The 18,716-nt window shown below is 41.7% G+C and overlaps 1 protein-coding gene across 8 annotated transcripts in view; it reads right to left on the bottom strand.

Annotated features, from left to right (window-relative positions):
• Positions 1–18,716, bottom strand: part of UTRN (utrophin) — a 538,989-nt gene that overhangs the window by 474,719 nt on the left and 45,554 nt on the right. For 3 of the 8 annotated variants that reach the window (XM_065931201.1, XM_065931206.1, XM_065931200.1), the window contains exon 1: positions 4,212–4,315. The exons of the other annotated variants lie outside the window; for them this stretch is intronic. In XM_065931201.1, coding sequence (XP_065787273.1) covers positions 4,212–4,305 — 94 coding nt within the window. In that variant the 5' untranslated portion in view covers positions 4,306–4,315. Of the gene's footprint in view, positions 1–4,211; positions 4,316–18,716 lie in introns of those variants that run through there. 8 annotated transcript variants of the gene reach the window in all.

Below are 18,716 nucleotides of genomic sequence, written 5' to 3' on the forward strand. Positions count from 1 at the left end.
ATTCTTTACCATCTGCCAATGCTTCATTACCTTGAGGGTAACCCCACAGAGAGGGCCACACTAATTCCCATCCAGCTCACAATCCAAGTTTCAATACTTTCTGGTTTAGACAGAAAGTTTCTAAGCTGTGTTCCTTTAGCCCTGGACTAAAATTTCACTTTGTCACAGTGGTAGGACTGGGCTATGACTCATCTTCCTCTGCCAAACAATGAAGAGTTCTAGTTCAGTGGGAAAAAACTACTTGAGCTGCCAGTTCATTGAACTGTTCAAATCAAGGTCAAAATATTGGGGCAGGGGGGAGGGAGTCACCAAGCCCAAATGCCACCTAATTCTCACACCAGTCTATCAGTGGCCCTCCAACCAAATCCTAAATTTGCCAACGATTAGAGGGGAAGCACCTGGCACCCTCTAACCAGGGTCAAAGAACTGTAGTGAAACATGAAACCAGGACCCGTGTCACAATCATGCCTTTCAAGTAATGCCAAGGAAAACCACAACTAAAAGATGACAGAGTGCACAGCGTCAGCTTAAATACATTTTAAGTACCATTTTAAGCTTAAATACATTTTAAGTGCCATACCAACACACAATATTTTATTTTCCATTCCTATACTGTAGATAGCAGGCAAAGTTTATTATCAACTGACTATATTTTTATAATTTTTACAGAACATACTATTCCTTTTATTTACCTGGAACTGTTATTACAGCTTGCAAGGTGCTTTAGAACATGTTACCTATTCATGACCAAAATCACCTGGGGGATGCTACTGATTGGGGACCCGCCTCAGAAGTTCAGTGACTTATTCATGGATGGCACAGGCAACTGAGACCCGGGTCCCCTCCCTCAAACAACTCATTACCATGTTAATTCCACTTCTCATTTCCCCCCCAAAATTCTTCAGTTCCAAACAACTCACTCTATCTACCCTTCACCCAAATGAACGATTATTTTTCTCTCAAGCCTCAGCAAATTACATTCCACCTGCTCTCCCTAACCACTAACTCATTTTCTTTACAAACATTAAGATCAGCTAAAATTTCACAAGCCCTGAGAAACTCCCTCAGACAAACCTCCCTGCACTCTGACCACTCTAAATATTCATACAGCCTTTATAGTCACACAATGGGTGGGTCAGGCAGCCACTAATTCCTGGCAAAGATAATCACACCCCTTCCTTTCAAACTAACCCTGGCGCCCAGAACCTCTGGGGCAGCCTCCCTGGAGTGTCCACAACGGGCCCCACCTCCATATTCAGACACAGGCGCCTCAACCCTGATGAAATCCTTATTCCGAAGTTCTCCACTTGCCTTGCTTCACGAAGACACTACCATCTGGGAGCTCTGTCTCTTCAGAGTGGTCTTTTCAGTGCACCCCAGTGAGCTCTCCCAAGAGCTTCTTCCCAATGACAGCCATCTTCAGACAGACCAGAGTCTCATGGAACACACTCCACTCGATCAGCCCAAACCAGAAACCAGGAGGTCTGGTCCTCACGCAGCCTCCTCCAGCTCAGAGGAATTTGTTCATCCATCCAATCCGGAAGCAGAACCTGAGATTCCCCTGCTGACAGGCACGGGCTGAGTGTGGAAGGACAGCATAAGCTTCCTTCTTGCCCTTCTTCTGGAGCTTTCAGTCTAACAGGGAACCGTAACACTCCCCCATACGCTTCCATCTTGAATCCCCGTCAGCATCACTTGGACAGCTTTTGGTTTTTTTTGGTTTTTTTGGTTTTTTTGTTTTTTTTTAATTTTATTTTATTAGTTGGAGGCCAATTACTTCACAACACTTGGACAGCTTTTGAACGGTTACAGAGTCAAGGCCTCAGTCTAATTATGTCAAGATTCCAAGTGCGGGGCTCCAGCATGCTGGTGACTCTAACGTGCAGCCAAGGTTGAGGACATGTGAACCCATTCATCTAAAAAGGAAACGGCTGACACAGAGTTCTGTCAGCCTGAAGAGAAAGAGGAAGGATGGCAAGAAGAGCGAGGCCTCCCAGAAGTGGCTTCCTGAGCAGACCTAAAGCATCCGTGCGTTGGTAGATGCCTACAACTCCAATAATTCTTTATTTCACACCTTCAAGCCTTTTCTTTTTAAACTTATTCTCCTTCAATTAGATTATTTGCTAACATTTGGGCATTTGTGTACACAGACATCAAGATTAAGAAAAGGAGATATTTTAAATACTTTAAAATGTAATGATTCTATACCAGAGATAGACAGACACAGATAATCAGATTTCAACTTACTGAGAGGCAAATGCACTAGAGTTCCACATTTTAGAAGACAACACAGGGCAAAAGGATGGGCATTTTCAAAAATAACACTGAAAGGCTTATTTTCAACAAACATATATTTCAATTTATTCCATTTTATTACTTGTTTTATTACTCCCTTTAGGTTCTGGAAAAGTCATTTGAAACCTCAACCCCAGGAACGTCAACAGTTTAATGCAAAACACTTAGAGTTTCACTCTTTCCACCCTACTTGAGGTCTGTAAATAAAGGATTCACCCCAAAGTTTAATCTATTATGGAGACTGCTTGAAGATCAAAAATAGCCACATATTTCAATGGAGTATGCCATCCATAAACATGTACTTTTTTTATACCTTTATTTACAACAAAATCACTAAAGAGAGCTATCCTGTATATATGAGAAATATATCCTATATATATATCCTGTATATATAAGAAAATAATAAATTAATAACAGCCAATAAGAAAAGCACCTAGGCCCTTACAAATCATATACACACTAATATTCTATTTTTATTAAAATAATGTGCCCTAAAATATATATATTTTTAAAATGCTTTCTACTGTCCTTAAGCCTTTGGACTGATCACAGGGTAGGAAAAAATGCTATCTGAATGAAAGAGAATTCATATTTAAAGCTGAAGTCTACCCGTATAAAAGTTTGCTTATTATTTAAAAGTTTATTTGAATTTTTTCTTCTAATTATCTTCCTATTTCTGAGACCCTTGGTAGCAAGGCATTACCGCGCAGACTAGCAGACAATGAAGATTATTCATGCTGGGAAAAGGAAGAGAATTAAGTGAAAGTCAAGAGAGATATTTGAAAGGCTACAAGCCGCAATGCTGCTCTTGTACCTGAGGTTTTAATTCAGGTTTCTAACAGATATTTTAATTTTCTGTTGAGACCACACAGTTCTTTAAATAAGAGAGAAAAGTAACAGCCAACAAAGTGAATTATAGCATGCTGATCTCTTATTACACTCGACCAAGAAGTCAAATTTGCTAAGAAAACATGGGCTGCTCCAATCATTCTAGTTGAGAATTCACTCCAGGGAAAGGATGCCTACCAGCATTTACCACCACATTCACATGGAGTTTGGAGGGAAAACTTAAGAGGGAAAGAGTAATTCCAAAAGAAAGAAAACCATTTTTTAAAAAATTCTAACCAGTCTAAAAGTTGTTCCATACTAACAACACTCAAGCATGATATGTAAGGTCAAATACTACACATCACTTAAGTTTTGGTTTTGTTTTTTTTTTCTCAGAAAGCTTATTTGACCAGAACATGAATATATAGATCAAACAAGATATGGACATCAGAACCAATCAGAAAAACTAGATCCCCCTGGAAGTAAACTCCAGCGGCAGAAAAGTGCATGACCACATCTAACATGAAGTTCCGCGTCTGAGTTCTTCTGTACAAGACTGCCTAAACACAAAACCCCTCCATTTACAATCCGCCCAAAAGTACAATGTCTGATTCTCCCCTTAATCAGCTCTGAACCATTTTAAAAGTAAAATACATTTTTAGTCAGTACAGTAAATCAAGTACAATCAACACCATCACTACACAACAGCAGAAAGGAAACTTTCTCTATAGGACAGAAAATAGTCAACACATAATAAGCTAGTTTGAAAATACATGAAGCACGTCTGTCACAACAAATATATGGTTCCTTGTGTACTTTTTTCCTAAGAAGTCAAGAACTGGAAAATCATCGCATTCTGAGGAAAAGATGAAACCCCACAATGGGGGTCTCGGCTCCTCAGACTCCACAACAGATGCGACAGCGGGAGGACCGTGCCGGGGCGCTCTCATCCCCTCGGTCCTGCCCCCAGAAGCTCTGCTACCTTAACACGCTGGCTTCAGTAAGCGGCTGAGCCCTGTCTGCTGACATCCTCTTTGCAAAACCCCACGGGAGGGAGGGCAGGGAGTCAGGCAAGCGGACAGACTTACCTGGTAAATGCTTGCCAGACGGGCGAGCTACGTGTCCTGGCACATCAAATCTGTACTTTTTCCAACGAAACGCGGTGGCCGCCGGGCCGCTCATCACCTACATTTGCTTGAGTGAGGAGGAAAAAGATGCAGAGGAAGTGGATTTTCACAAAAGCAGCCTGCGAACTGCACACTGGGATGTCCTGTTTCGGGGTGGCTTTTATTTTTCCCATGAGAGGATCTGACTAAAACCTAACTGAATCTCCTCTAAACACCAGACAGGATGTTACACTTCGCAGTTTGTGAAAACTCCTTAGGTCATTTTCTGTCACTGTTCTTTTAATTGTCACAACTGAGGGCCTTTGAATGTTTCTGATCCACTACAAAGACATTATAACTTTGCTTCCTGTTTTTGACAGCGTCAGCTGATAAGGACACCTCCACCCACCTCCTTACCCACATGTATATAAATAGAGGCGTTTGCCCTGGGTATGAAACTGGGCTGAAGAGTTTGGTTATATATTAACTCTACTTCAAAGCATAAATTGAACTTTTATTTCACTTCAATATGCATATATACCTTGGGAAAAATGGAACTCAAAAGAATTTCTTCTTAATTCCTTAGAGATTGCTATTATGGAAAAAAATACCTTCAACCATACAGAATCACAAGATGAGAGGTAACAGTTTTGACTCATATTTTCCAGCCTGTTCTATCTTGTGTATTTGCCTCGCTCTTTTATTATCACTTAACACAGATATTAGGTGGCTCAGTGGTAAAGAATCAATGCAGGAGTCACAGTTTCAATCCCTGCGTCAGGAAGATCCCAGGGAGAAGAAAATGCCACCCCTCTCTACTATACTTCCCCAGAAAATCCCATGGACAGAGGAGCCTGATGGGCTACAGTCCATGGGGTTGCAAAAGAGCTGGACATGACTTAGCAACGCAACAACAACAACATACAGATGTCATCCACACACATACAACAGCAAGGAAATTCATGACCCATATTGCCTCATGGGCTTCTTTATTCCTGTTTAACTCTTTTTTTCTCTCCTGCTTCGAAACAGAAACTTTCGACGTATAAGCAGAGATTTTCATAATTTAGGTTCTCTTGTCAGGCTACACAGACTGAAATCAGAAGACATCTCTCCTCCTGCTACTGGCTGAGGTACAGTCAGTCCCCACTGTCCTCTTCCCTATCTCTGTATCTTCTAGACTAGAAACCATATGCCTGGCAAAACACCCTCTCTAAGCCTCAATATCCAAATCTGTAAACCAAGAGTACAGACCTCACCTGTCTCGTGGGATTGTGGTGAGGAGAGAAAGAGAGAAAAGCACAATGCTATGGATTAGGTCACATGGTCAAAGCCTGATTTTTCTTTTTTAGTAACAGCTTTATTGAGATATAAAGGACATAAATGCAATTAACACATTTAAAGTATATAATTCAGTGGTTATTAGGATATTCAGAGTTACGCATCCATCACACAATCAATTTTGGAACATTTTCATCACCCCTAAAAGCACTCATTCTCCATCCTCTGCCTGCACCCCCCACCCCAATTCTAGTCAACCATGAAAATCTAATTTCAGTCACTACAGATTTGCCTCTCCTGAGCATTTCACATAAATGAAATCATAGAATATGTAGCTCTTTATGACTGGTTTTACTTAGCATAATGTTTTCAAAGTTTCATTCATGCTGTAGTGTGTCAGCATATCATTTTGTTTTACAGCTGAATAACCTTCCTTGTATGAATATCCTACATTTTATTGATTCACTTATTGATTGGCGGACATTTGGGTTGTCTTTACCTTCCAGCTAACATGAATAATGCTGCTGTAAGTATTCAGGTACAAATTATTATATCAACATAAGTTTTCATTTCTATTGAGTATAAATACCCAGAAGTAGCATCGCTTGATCATATAATAGGAATTCTACGGTTAACCTAAAAACTGCCAGTTTTCCAAAGTGGCTGCACCATCTTCCATTCCCTCACTAGCAGTACATGAAGGATAAAAATCTCTCCATCATCACCAACACCTATTGTTATCTAGTTTTTGTTTTGTTTTTTTTTATTATTATAGCCACCCTAGTGGGTGTGAAGTGATATATCATCATGGCTTGATCTACATTTCCCTGATGGTTATCAAAGCCCAAATATAAAAATGTATTTCAACATTTTAATCCGGTATAACACACCAGCTAAATACTGCTGGTGTTCAGATTATATCTCTAAGCAAGAGGCTGCTAAAGCAGTTGGCTTATCTTCCCCTACCCAAAGGCTGCTTATGAAAACTTACAAGAAAATTAAATTCTAAATCAGTTGTTTCCATATGTCTTTCTGTGTTTGTCTTCTTCCTAAATAGAAACAGTCTCAATTAAAGCAGCCTTTTATAAGTGAATAATCGTAATTGTTTATAGAAAGAAATTTTAGACAAGATTAGATTTAAGATTAAGGATTCGATTAAGATTAAGGACAAAATTTTAAGGACGCCAAGAGGAACAAGTCAGGATTCTAGACACTACCAATGTTTTCCCCTTTTCTCTAAAAAATGTGATATTAAGAGAAGGATAGTAATTATTCTAACTCAAAGGGATTATCCAATAAAATTCAAAGAGATTATCTAATCCAAAATTTTAAAAATATAATCCAATCTAACTTGAGGGATTATCATATTTTCTAATTTGAAGTGTTTATCTAATCTAACTCAATCTCATGCAAAGAGATATTCATTTTTTTCAGATTTCTGATGTTTGAAAAAATTCATGTACAATGAAGTGAATTATTTTATTCCTAAAACATTCTATTTTAAATTATTTTTAATGCCTTAAAAAATTAAAAAGAATAAAGCCTACACAAAACACAAGAAGGAAAATACGAAAAGGCTACAAGCTTTAAAAAAATAACAACTTTTTCCCCTGTTTTTCAATATAAGGCCTCAAGTCCCACAAGATGTATTAATAATATGATTCATTCATCTTCTAAGAAATTTTCCATGTCCCAAGGCTGCACTATGTAATCCATTGTTTTCGTTATTTCTTGGCATACAGCTGACTATGAAACTGACCGCTGAACTTTCCTATGTCAAACAGAACTTTCCATTGTGGGAAATTTCTAAAACAGTCATATTAAGCTAAGTGGAAATGTCATCAGAGTTCAGGAGCAAGTATGGCTTGTATCACCCAGTACAATTTCTAAACCAGATTTTACACAGGAAAGGCAAACCATTGAACGAAAACAAGTACAAAGGCGACACTGGAGTTTCTGTAAATACTTGGTGAAGAAAATCAGAAGCAACAATCAGTTTATCAAGGTTATCTGAAAGTTCTTCCAAAAAAAGTCTAAAAGAAGGGCACTTTTACAAACTGTTCTATAATGTCTACACACTGACCCTTTCTTCTGCTAGATTACACGGTGGCCTCCTTTCTAGTTCTCATGAAATCAATAGACCATTTATGTCCCAAGCATCTATCTAGGGTATGCACTTTCTTATTCAATCTGGTGTTGACAGCAGTAATCAAATTTTGTACATACCACTAGCTCTATTATAGCTCAGTGGCTACTGGCTGCCAGCCTAGGCCTACTCTCACCCAAAAGGAAGGAAAAGAGCAGGCTGCAGAGAGAATTACAGAACGCATCAGCTGAAACCACAGAAGATGGTGTGGAAGTGAGACAGTGAAGCTGAGGCCTTCAAGACAAACCCTCCTCCCACCAGAGAGACCCACGCTGGGCACATCAGCACAGCCAAGCCCAAGTCAGCCAACCTTGACCATTAAAGGCATTTTCCTCATTCTCTCTGTAACCTGCAAACCTCTGGGTTTTGAACATCTTATTACAACTTTCCGTGCAAACCAATGAACCTACACCTAAGCCTGCAGAGCAGCAGACAAAAGCCAGAAATAAACCACACCCTCCAACACAAGGGAGATGAAAAGTGAGGGAACGCAAGTGACAACACTTCCATGAACTGTCCAGACACAATCGATTTCATGTTGTAACTCTTCTGTATGCACATAAGCTAGGATCAAGGTTTTATCTTGGATCAAACATTTTTCAATTAATCTTCTTCTGCGAAAACAAGGCCAGCTTTAAAAAAAAAAAAAAGAAAGAAAAAATTGAGGCAGGACAGAAACCTGGAAGTCTACTTAACCTGCATTTTTAGAGTTCAAAATCTCTAAGAAAAGCATACTCTTGCTAACAGATATTCTCTGCTTCAAGGGAGCATGGATGATACCATGTCTTGCTATCTAAGGTTGGCTAAAGCAACTCTTTCCTCATTTTTAATAACTTGAAATAATTTTAGACTTACCCAAAAAGTTGTAAAAAAATTGTACAGGGTTTTCATAGTCCCTTCATTCAGCTTCCCCAAATGTTACCATCTTACAGAACCAGAGCAGTTCTGTCAAAACCAGAAAATCAGCACTGATGCAATACAATGAAGGACCCCACAGATCTTATTTAAATGTCTCCAGCGGTTCCCTTTCTCTGTTTCATGATTGAACCCCAGGGCCTGCACACAAGCAACACTTCATAAATACATCCTTTCATTCACTCTCGAATGAATGTTTCTGATCCCCCACCAAAAGTCCTATTTTCTTTCATGTTGACGAGGTAGTTGCATTATTAACCATTGAGTGTTCCAGTCTAGAGATGCTTATTTCCTCCACAATTCTCTTCGCAGCTAATCTGAGAGTCTTATCAGCCTCATCTTGTAAACACAGGTCAAAATGAGTTCCTCAATTCTTTGTCCAGAACCCTTAGAACATAGTGAAGTGAAGTGAAGTCACTCAGTCATGTCTGACTCTTTGTGACCCCACGGACTGTAGTCTACCAGGCTCCTCTGTCCATGGGATTTTCCAGGCAAGAATACTGGAGTGGGTTGCCATTTCCTTCTCCAGGGGATCTTCCCAACCCAGGGATCGAACTCAGGTCTCCTGCATTGCAGGCGGATGCTTTACCCTCTGAGCCACCAGGGAAGCCCTTAGAACATAGAGGAGCTGCCAAATCAGAGCTTTTCCCACTTGAGAAAAGTTACATAGGCTATGCATTCCACTGGAGGAGCTAGTGGTAAAGAACCTGCCTGCCAAAGCAGGAGACATAAGAGACACGGGTTCCATCCCTGGGTCAGGAAGATCCCCTGGAAAAGGAAATGGCAACCCACTTCAGTAATCATACCTGGAGAATCCCATGAACAGGGGAACCTGGAAGGCTACAGCCCATAGGATCGCACAGAGTCAGACACGACTGAATTGACTTAGCACAGCACACAAAACAAAAACGGCGAGATGTAGGGTAATTTCCCCCAATCAAATACACTAATACTTCTGCAGTAAATATGTGTGTTTTAAGAGGTAAGTGGGATAAGGAAAGATTTTAAAAGCATCCCAATACTTCTGGTCAAATTTTGCCCAAAAAATGAGCTCAGGTCAAGCTCAGGTTTTACTATCAAGTGAATTACAAAAACCTTCTCGTTTTCAGAGTTCTTTTAGCTATTATAACTGCAAATGAGAGTGTGGACCTCTACCAGTGAAATCTGTGGCTTCATGTGTCGCCCACCCACCTTCACACCACATCCTCTTTCACCTCAGGTGTTACCTCTGCCTCCAGGCTCTCTTCACTCCAATTAACCCTCCCACAGAGTCTCCAGGGTGACCTTTGTAAATTACTTGCAGCTCTCTAGCTTCAAAATCCTTCAAGATTTCCCATGCAAAAAAAAAAAAAAAAAAAAAAGGAGGTTGGAGTCTAATCTTATGAGGTATATTTTACAAGGCTCAATGGCAACCCACTCCAGTACTCTTGCCTGGAAAATCCCATGGATGAAGGAGCCTTGTAGGCTGCAGTCCATGGGGTCACTAAGAGTCGGACATGACTGAGCGAATTCACTTTCAGTTTTCACTTTCATGCATTGGAGAAGGAAATGGCAACCCACTCCAGTGTTCTTGCCTGGAGAATCCCAGGGGTGGGGGAGCCTGATGGGCTACCATCTATGGGGTCCCACAGAATCAGACACGACTGAAGCAACTTAGCAGCAGCCACCATCTAAATCAACCCTCTTGACTATAACAGTGCTACATCAAAGAAGAAAACAGAAGTGAAAAAGGTGTAATCTCTGTCCTCAAGATGCTGCCAATCTAATTTAGTCTCTTGAATATTTTTATCAAACTGAAAATATAGAATGTAGCTTCTCCAACCATCAAAGGAAAACGGGAATTTTTTTTTAACTCATTCTTTTCTAGCTAGGAAATTCTACCTTAGTTCTTGATCACATTAATAAAGATTACTAATAAGATCCCATATGTTGACATGAAAAGGATTTTTCACATGATTTTAACAACACATGTCTAAAAATACTTGCTATGCTACTGTTCCAAATACAAAGGGTGAAAGCCAGAAAAACTTTTCTAAAAACAAGCAAACCCAAAAAAGCAACGTCAAAGATGGTATTTAATGGGCTGAGTGAGTTCTCATGAGATTGTTTTTCCAAAGCACAAAGATATAAATAAAAGCTGAAACCATGTCTTGTTTCCATATTAGTATATTAATGGAAGTGAATGACATTATAACCAGCAAAATCATGTTAGAGAGAGCTAAACAAAAATCCCCACCACCAAAGAGCTCAGAATTTATCCCCAACCACATAGAGACTTATCTCTGATGCAGACACCAAAGAAAGAGGAAAGAAATCACATTTTAAGTATTTTGGTTTTATTTTCTAATGTGCAAATAGTCAGACACACAGAATGGTAAAAGTTCCTAGATACTGTACTTGAAAATAAAATCATAAACTTTCTTACAATTATCTCAGGAAAAGTGCACAAAAGCAGTGAGAGTAAGAGATAAAGAATAGTACCACTGAATCCCATAATGATGGGGGTAGAGAGAAGTGGTCGGTATATACCTGCTTCTCCCTACACCAAGAGAGGAGAGGAGGGTTTCCTCCCAAGGCTGTCTTCATCTCACAGCAGACTGTGTGTGTGACTGTGTGTACGCACACGCGGCAGGATTTTCACTGGCAGTGTTAGGTTACTTCCAAACAGAAGTGACAACTGCTGTGATCCAACCGAGGTGAGGCATACGTGGCTGACAACAGTCATGGTAGAACAGGCCAACACTGCATGGACATCGAGTGATGCCAGCACTCTGTAAAAGCCAGGATCCACTCTGCCAGGGCCCTGGTAGAATCCTGTGGTGCCTGCTGCTTAAGACAGGGATTCCTGGGACAGCCACTCACGTGGCAAACACCTCACTCCAGCAGAAGGAAGGAAGGGTATCACCAGGGTTCTTTAGGGAGCAGGAACAGGTATTTAAGGAGACATGAAAAGAGACGAATAAAACCCAGATGCTTTAAAAGAGGACTTTTAAAACATTACCAAACAAGAAAGAGGAAGGGAGTAATTTTCCTAAATTTTCTACATGTTCTATCAATCAGGCAAAAAATAAACATTGTCATTTTTCATTTACCTTTGTATTGTCATCCTTTAGCATGGAGCCTGAAATGTTGTAAGGACTTAGTAAAAGAGCATTTACTGAAACAAGAGACACAAGCTGATGTGGAAGACACCAGAACAAGAGTAAGAATGAACCAGGATAGTGAGAGGAAACTGGGCATCTCTCACACCCACAGAGCTTCCACAACAAGGCCATCTGATGCAGAAAGGAGGTACCACAGTCTATGACATGAGCAAAATCAAAAATAGCAGTTCTGGGGAAGACTCTGCTCTGCGGCAGACCACAGCATTGCAGAAAGGGATCAGGGAACTGTGACCAAGTGAGAAGGGTGCTTTCAGGAATGTAAAAAAGAAGGATACATTTGGAAATAAAAGTGCTGTAAAGATAGAGGCAATATCACTGGCAACCTGCAAAGATCAGCCAGTGAGTTTTCTTGAAGTACATCTGCTGTCTGTGAGGAAAACTTCTCCAGGTTCTAAAAGGTTCCAGAACCCTCAAGCTTCATGGAAAAGTATGAAAAAAAGAAGCATGGGGATTATTCTTCATTGTTAGCTGTGAAAACATCTGGTGGGAGAGGTGACTTAAGTATCCTGGTGACTTAAAAAACAGTCACAACCTAAAAGTTGCGAGTTGAGTTATATTCGGCGGGAATTTTTAGGACTTCAAGGCCAGGAGACAGCATCTCAAGTGACCCTGAGAGAACTGCTCCGAGGATACAGGGGAAGGAGTCAGGTTATATAGAAGCTTGCAACAAAGGGCAGGTAGTCTGAACAACAAAAGTATTTTTGTGAATTAAAGAAAACCAGGTTATCTCAAGTTAAGGAATTTAGTGCTTTTCTATGTATGGGAAGATGCAAGAGTCTGGGCTCACTGAAATCATTCCTTTCATATGCATCTCAGCTACTTGGGGCCAGTATCCCACGTTTTTTTGTTTTGGTTTTTTTTTTTCTCAGTGCTCACCAGAGGGAGTGGCTGCAGCCCAGTGGCTGCTAGATCACAGGTATTCTTCTTCTTAGTGGCCCTTGAGGGCTGGAATCACTGATGACTGTGACATCCTAGTTTATTGACACATCAGGAAATACTCCATTTCTCACTCCCATAGGGCACAACACCCTATGAAGCTGGACATGTCACTCACAACACTTTTTCCTTTGGTCACCTGCAGTGACAATCTCAATTCAGTGTTTCCTGTGGAGCTCTTAGGCCCTTATGCAAACCTGAAGCTGTTGGCCACTCGTTAGACATGGGTATTAACTTGCATGAGTCATCTGTATATTCAGCCTGCAGCTGATACCACACAAAGATAGTCCTCCCTACTCATGGCACACCCACCCCACTCCCATGTGGGAATGAAACATAATCACCTACTGAGGGCTGGGAGTGGGGAGAAAATGAAGGATCCAGGTAATGATGAGGCAGAACCAATGCCAAAGAACTGACCTTGGGTATTTTAAATCCGTTTCAGGATTTCTAGGATGATGAAGCTGCCAAGAGATATCCAGGTGCATGATACAGCGTTTCAGTCATGTCCAACTCTTTGTGACCCTATGGACTACAGCCTTCCGGGCTCCTCTGTCCAAGGGATTCTCCAGGCAAGAATACTGGAGAGGGTTGCCATTTCCTTCTCCAGGGGATCTTCCCGACCCAGGAATCGAACCTGGGTCTCTTGTGTCTCCTGCATTGGCCAGCAGATTCTTTCTTTACTGCTAGCACCACCTGGGAAGTCCAACAACCAGGTGAGGAACAGAGAATGCAAGTAATGGTTGTCAGACCAGAACTTATGAGCCATGGGACTTATAAACAAGATCCCTGAGCCTTGGGCCCAAGGGAGTCAGTCAGATAACTGATTTGTTGACTTAGCACCTACTCTGTTCCATGCAGTGCAGACGAGAACTAGTTCCCAGGCCTGGCAAAGTGAGGCAACTGCGGAGGGAATGTGTGGTGCCCGCTGTCACTCCCTCAGGGATCAGCCCCAACACAGGCTGGGGCCTGCAAAAGGGGAAAGGAGAGGGCAGGGGCTGCCAAAGAAGGTGGGAGTGAACACGACAGAGGCAAGACATGCACTAACAGCCTATGATTAAAGCATCTAAGGAGTGACAGAGAACAGGGAGGGTGGAGCTCAGAAACAATACCAGAAGGTTCAAAAGAGAAAACAGCGATCCAGAAAGAAGAGGAGGAGAAAGCCAGGCCCGTATTCCAGGGCTGCCCCTGACAGAAAGCAAGTTCTTCCACAGTTTGCAGGTTGGAACCACTTATGCGCCACTTCACACAAAGTTCCACTTTCCATAAAATCTCTCCCCTCCAGAGAACGTTCATGAGTAAATCCGTCTATCTATAAAAAGATTTTAAAATGCAGCCAATAGAACAAACCTGGTTTTAAATGAGGAACGTGACACTAAAAATAACTTCCCCGAGGATGCCAATTCAGTAGAGGGTTGGAACAACCCATGTTTCTATTGGAACATCAGTCTGTAATTTGGTCAGTAAAAAGTGACCAATTTTAGGGATCTCTGAACTTCAGAGTCCTTTCACATTTATTTTCATGGATGCCTGCAAAATTCTTACCGGTTAAGCTGTGTCAGTATCTCAACCTCTCTTTGAAAAATGAGATAACTAAGGTTTCATAACACCAAGTTAGTGTTACTCATTCAGTTGTGTCCAACTCTTTGCGACCACATGGACTATATAGCCTGCCAGGCTCCTCTGCTCATGGGATTCGCGGGTCAAGAATACTGGAGTGGGTTGCCATTTCCTTCTCCATTCATGACACCAAATGCATGCCGTGGGTGTTCTGAACCTCAGAACTAACTCCCTGCCCCCAAGTATTTCCTCCCATCCCATCGTGGGCCTTCGAGAAGCAGCTCACTGGCTGTCAACAGCACTGCCTGAACCATCATGAAGCCCAGAGGTTTCAAAGTTGTTTCTCTGAGGGTAAATAATACTATATAATACTTCCTCTCTTCCTCAAAGTCACAGCCAAAAATCGTATGAAACCAAAAGGAAATGCATGTTCCTCAACAGCAGTTAGGTCCCAGGTATCAGGTAGCCGGCTCCACCCCCATCGCAGTCCCAACTCTGGCATAAACACAAGCTGCAGAATCTTGAGGCCAGTCAATCGAGGTGAGCGTCTCTGCAAGAGAATTTCAAAAGGCCCCCCGACAATTCCACTCCCCAGGGCATTAAAACCATAGCCCCGAAGGAACAAGATGGTTACTCTTCATCTGAGTTACTAAACTGAGTCCCTCCACGCCGGAAAGAGGGGGCAGGAAAAGGAAATGAAAGCAAGTGACTCGAGGTTCTGGATTTCGTATGCAAGATTAGCCAGCAACAGGTGCAGCGTTCCGGTGAAATTAAGCGTCTCCAAACGCCTCTTGTCTGCACCGCACAAAGGGCCCAGGCACAGAAACCCAACATTAGCAGCGCTGTCAGAAGTGCAAGCCATCATCATTTTCTAGCCAGTAGCAATTTTGGGAAAGAAAAAAAATTTTACCAGGCAGACCACAAAATATTTCTCTGCTGACATAAGACTTCTTTCACATTATCCTCTCCTGAAACATTGTAAAATAATTTCAATGTTGGTAATTGTAAGTCATTTTTTAGTGCCTGGTGACCACCACAGTGTCTGGTACGGAGCACGTGGGCAGTAGACATTTACTGGATGAATGAATGAAACCAACAGGTAAATAAGACGTTGCCTTCACAAAGAACGATAACTAAAATCTTACTTTCAAAATAGTATATAAATGTATTTTTCCCCATTTCTCCAAGAAGGGAACAAAAGGCTGGAATCAGAGGCCAGGGAAAGAGATATCAACAACAAAACGTATCAGGAGGTGCCAATCACCCAGCCACTGACTAAAGCCGAGAAGTCCTGTCTGTCGCCCCTTGGGATTAACACATCTGCAGGGGCACTCTCATTTGGAGGAGAACAAATGGGGAAAACAATCATAACCACTGAAGCAATTCACTTTAGGATTTTCCTTTCACTCACCGTGCCATTTCACATAACAGTTTCCACCTGCCACCACTATAGAACTTACAAAATAAATGCTGCTGCATAATCTTCCAATATGATGAAAATAATCTGCTAACGATATGTCAGGGAAAATATCCTGTGCTATATGTGACGTGTATAAGAAAAAATATGTGTGGGTAAAATGAACTGGAAATGAAGACATTTTACGGACTCTTAAGAACTGAAGAAAAAGTGGAGGGAAATGGCAATGAAAGTAAGTCCACAGATGGGGAATGTTATATGAATACTGTATTAAATAAAAAGAATAATTATCAACATGAGAACATCACTGATTTACATAAGGGTTTAAATAATAATAATGATTTAATTATAAAAATAAGATTTCAGAGCACAAATAAGAATAAATCACCAAAATAATCAGGACAAGTCAGAAAACTAAGCAGTACAAATAGAAATGCATTATAATAAATAATTTTATAAAATGACTATAAAGAATGACTTGATTTAATGATGCAGTTCATTCAGCTTTCTTTAAATTCATAAATTTCTCTTGTTTATAACTTAAGCATTCTGAATAGAATTTATCCCACCCTTGCATATTCAATTTAAAGAATCCTTAGATTTTTTTTAACGTCACTCCTTCTAAGTTCCTGGAGAAGGAAATGGTGGCAACCCACTCCAGTACTCTTGCCTGGAGAATCCCATGGACGGAGGAGCCTGGTGGGCTACAGTCCATGGGGTCGCAGAGAGTTGGACACAACTGAGCGATTTCACTCACTTCTAAGATCCAGAGTAAACTCCCACTTTCTTTTACCTCAAGGTAACACACAAAGATCTTGAACAAAATTCTTCACTGAGATACTAAGTGCCTAGGTAAGAATTACCTCAAACTTCAAGGCATAAGCTGGAATTACAAGTCCATTAAGAATGTGTTTGATGAACCTAGAGTCTATCATACAGAGTGAAGTAAGTCAGAAAGAGAAAAACAAATATCGTGTACTAACGCATATCTATGGAATCTAGAAAGATGGTACTGATGAACCTATCTGCAGGGCAGCAGGGGAGACTCAGAGGTAGAAAACAGGCTTGTGGACACAACAGGGGGGAAAGAGACGGTGGGATGAACTGAGAGAGCAGCATGCAAACATACATTACCATATGTAAAACAGACAGCCAGTGGGAATTTGTTGTATGACTCAGGGAGCTCAAACCGGGGCTCTGAGACAACCTAGAGGGGTGGGATGAGGTGGAAAGTGGGGGGGAGGTTCAAGAGGGAGGGGACATATGCATACCCATGGCTGATTCACATTTATGTATGGCAGAAACCAACATGATATTGTAAAGCAATCATCCTTCAATTAAAAATAAATACATTTTAAAATGTTTAAAAAATAAAAGGACACTCAAATTAAAAAAAAAAAAAAAAAAAAAGAATGTCTTTGGTTTTCAAGCGAGGCCTTTTCATTCATTCCTTCATCCATTCATTCCCTCCTCCACAAGGATCTATCACCCCTCCGGGTCAGGCGTTGGGCACAGCACTATGGACACACCAGTAAACATGAAATGCCCTGGTGCAGATGACACCTCTGGGGACCTCTCAGCAAGAAAGTAAACAAGCAATCAGCATTGCGACAAGTAAGCTGAGGCAAGCAACACGATGGACGGTAGGACTAACAGGACGAATCTACTTCAGACGGGTAGTCAGGACGAGCATCTCGGAAAAGGTGCAATTTAATCCATCGCCCAATTATAGTCAAAGGGGCTAGCCAAGAGCTGGGGAAGGGATCCAGGCATAGGAAAGAGCCTGTTCACAGGCTGTTTCCGGAGCTGCAAGCTGGCCACGGCTGAGGCGATTGGCAGCGACAGAGGAGGCTCATTAATAAATACAGAAACGGCATCTGACCACATAATTCACCCAACATGCCTATGCCCTGACACACACTTTCCCTTCCGCCTGGAAACCCTGCCTTCCACACTTTCCTCTGCCATGTCGCAGGTGCCTCCTCTGGGAAACATCCCCTGATACTCCAAGGAAGAGTCAGAGTCCAGAAATGAATCCCTCCTAGTCCATGACCCCACCACCCCTAGGACTCGCCACTAGCACACTCCTCGGCAGCTGGCACTGAGTCATTGTTCAAAAGCCACTAACGCAGGTCTTGCTTTATTTGTCTGTTTCTCAACAGCCTATCATGGAATTCAGCACCAGCAGACATGCAATAAATGAAAAGTGAGTCAGCGAACAAATCGAGAGAGGAATGGCCGGATGAAGCGAACACAGGATGGCCACTCATGCCAACTCATTACTCAGCCTTGGAGCTTTGGAATAGCCCCACGCCATGGTTTTAGCTGATTAACCCATTTATAGCCTGGGGGTTGGGGGGGGAGCAGCGTGTAGATTTCTATCCCCTTATGATTTCCATACAACAAACACTTTGGGACAAATCTCCTGGCATCATAGACAAGTGATGGATAATTTTCAGAGTGTCATTAGATACAGACTCCAATCCATCCGTATCAACAAGCATGCGTGAAGTGCCAGGTTGGGTATTAGGCTCAAGGGCTGACAGCGGTTCTGTTCTGCCCTGGAAGGTCTACAGCACTAGCAAGGAGAGCAAATCCTGTTTCCAAAATACTGTAAACTAACTTCTTTCATAATATTTTTACAAGAAAATGGTTTGCAAAAAATTCCAACGTCAACCAAGAGACAAAATGATTTAGAATCTGTTGCTCAGTCATTTTTACACTAATTTTTGGCTTAATGAGTCCTGCCGAGGTTTCCTTTCTACAACCAACGCGCAAAAGTTTCAGGACCATTGTATGTTCTTTACCTGCCTGTGACCCTCCATCGTCCCCATGCGTAGAAGCGGATGTCACTTCCATTTCCTGCTGGCTCAGCATGTCCTCCAAAGGTAGTTAAGGTTCACAAGCCAACCGTGCATGTTTCCTGAAGTCACAAAGATGTGTGTACCCCTCGGCTGGAGAGTGTGCTTTGCTGGAGTCAAATTTTAAAAGAGGGCCAAACAGTATGGGAATCGTGGGGAGAGGAGTCCCTCCCCAACTGGCCTGACCAGAATGGTTGCATTCCTGCC

Source organism: Muntiacus reevesi, chromosome 3 (genome assembly GCF_963930625.1).
Source record: "Muntiacus reevesi chromosome 3, mMunRee1.1, whole genome shotgun sequence".
Taxonomy (NCBI): Eukaryota; Metazoa; Chordata; class Mammalia; order Artiodactyla; family Cervidae; genus Muntiacus; species Muntiacus reevesi.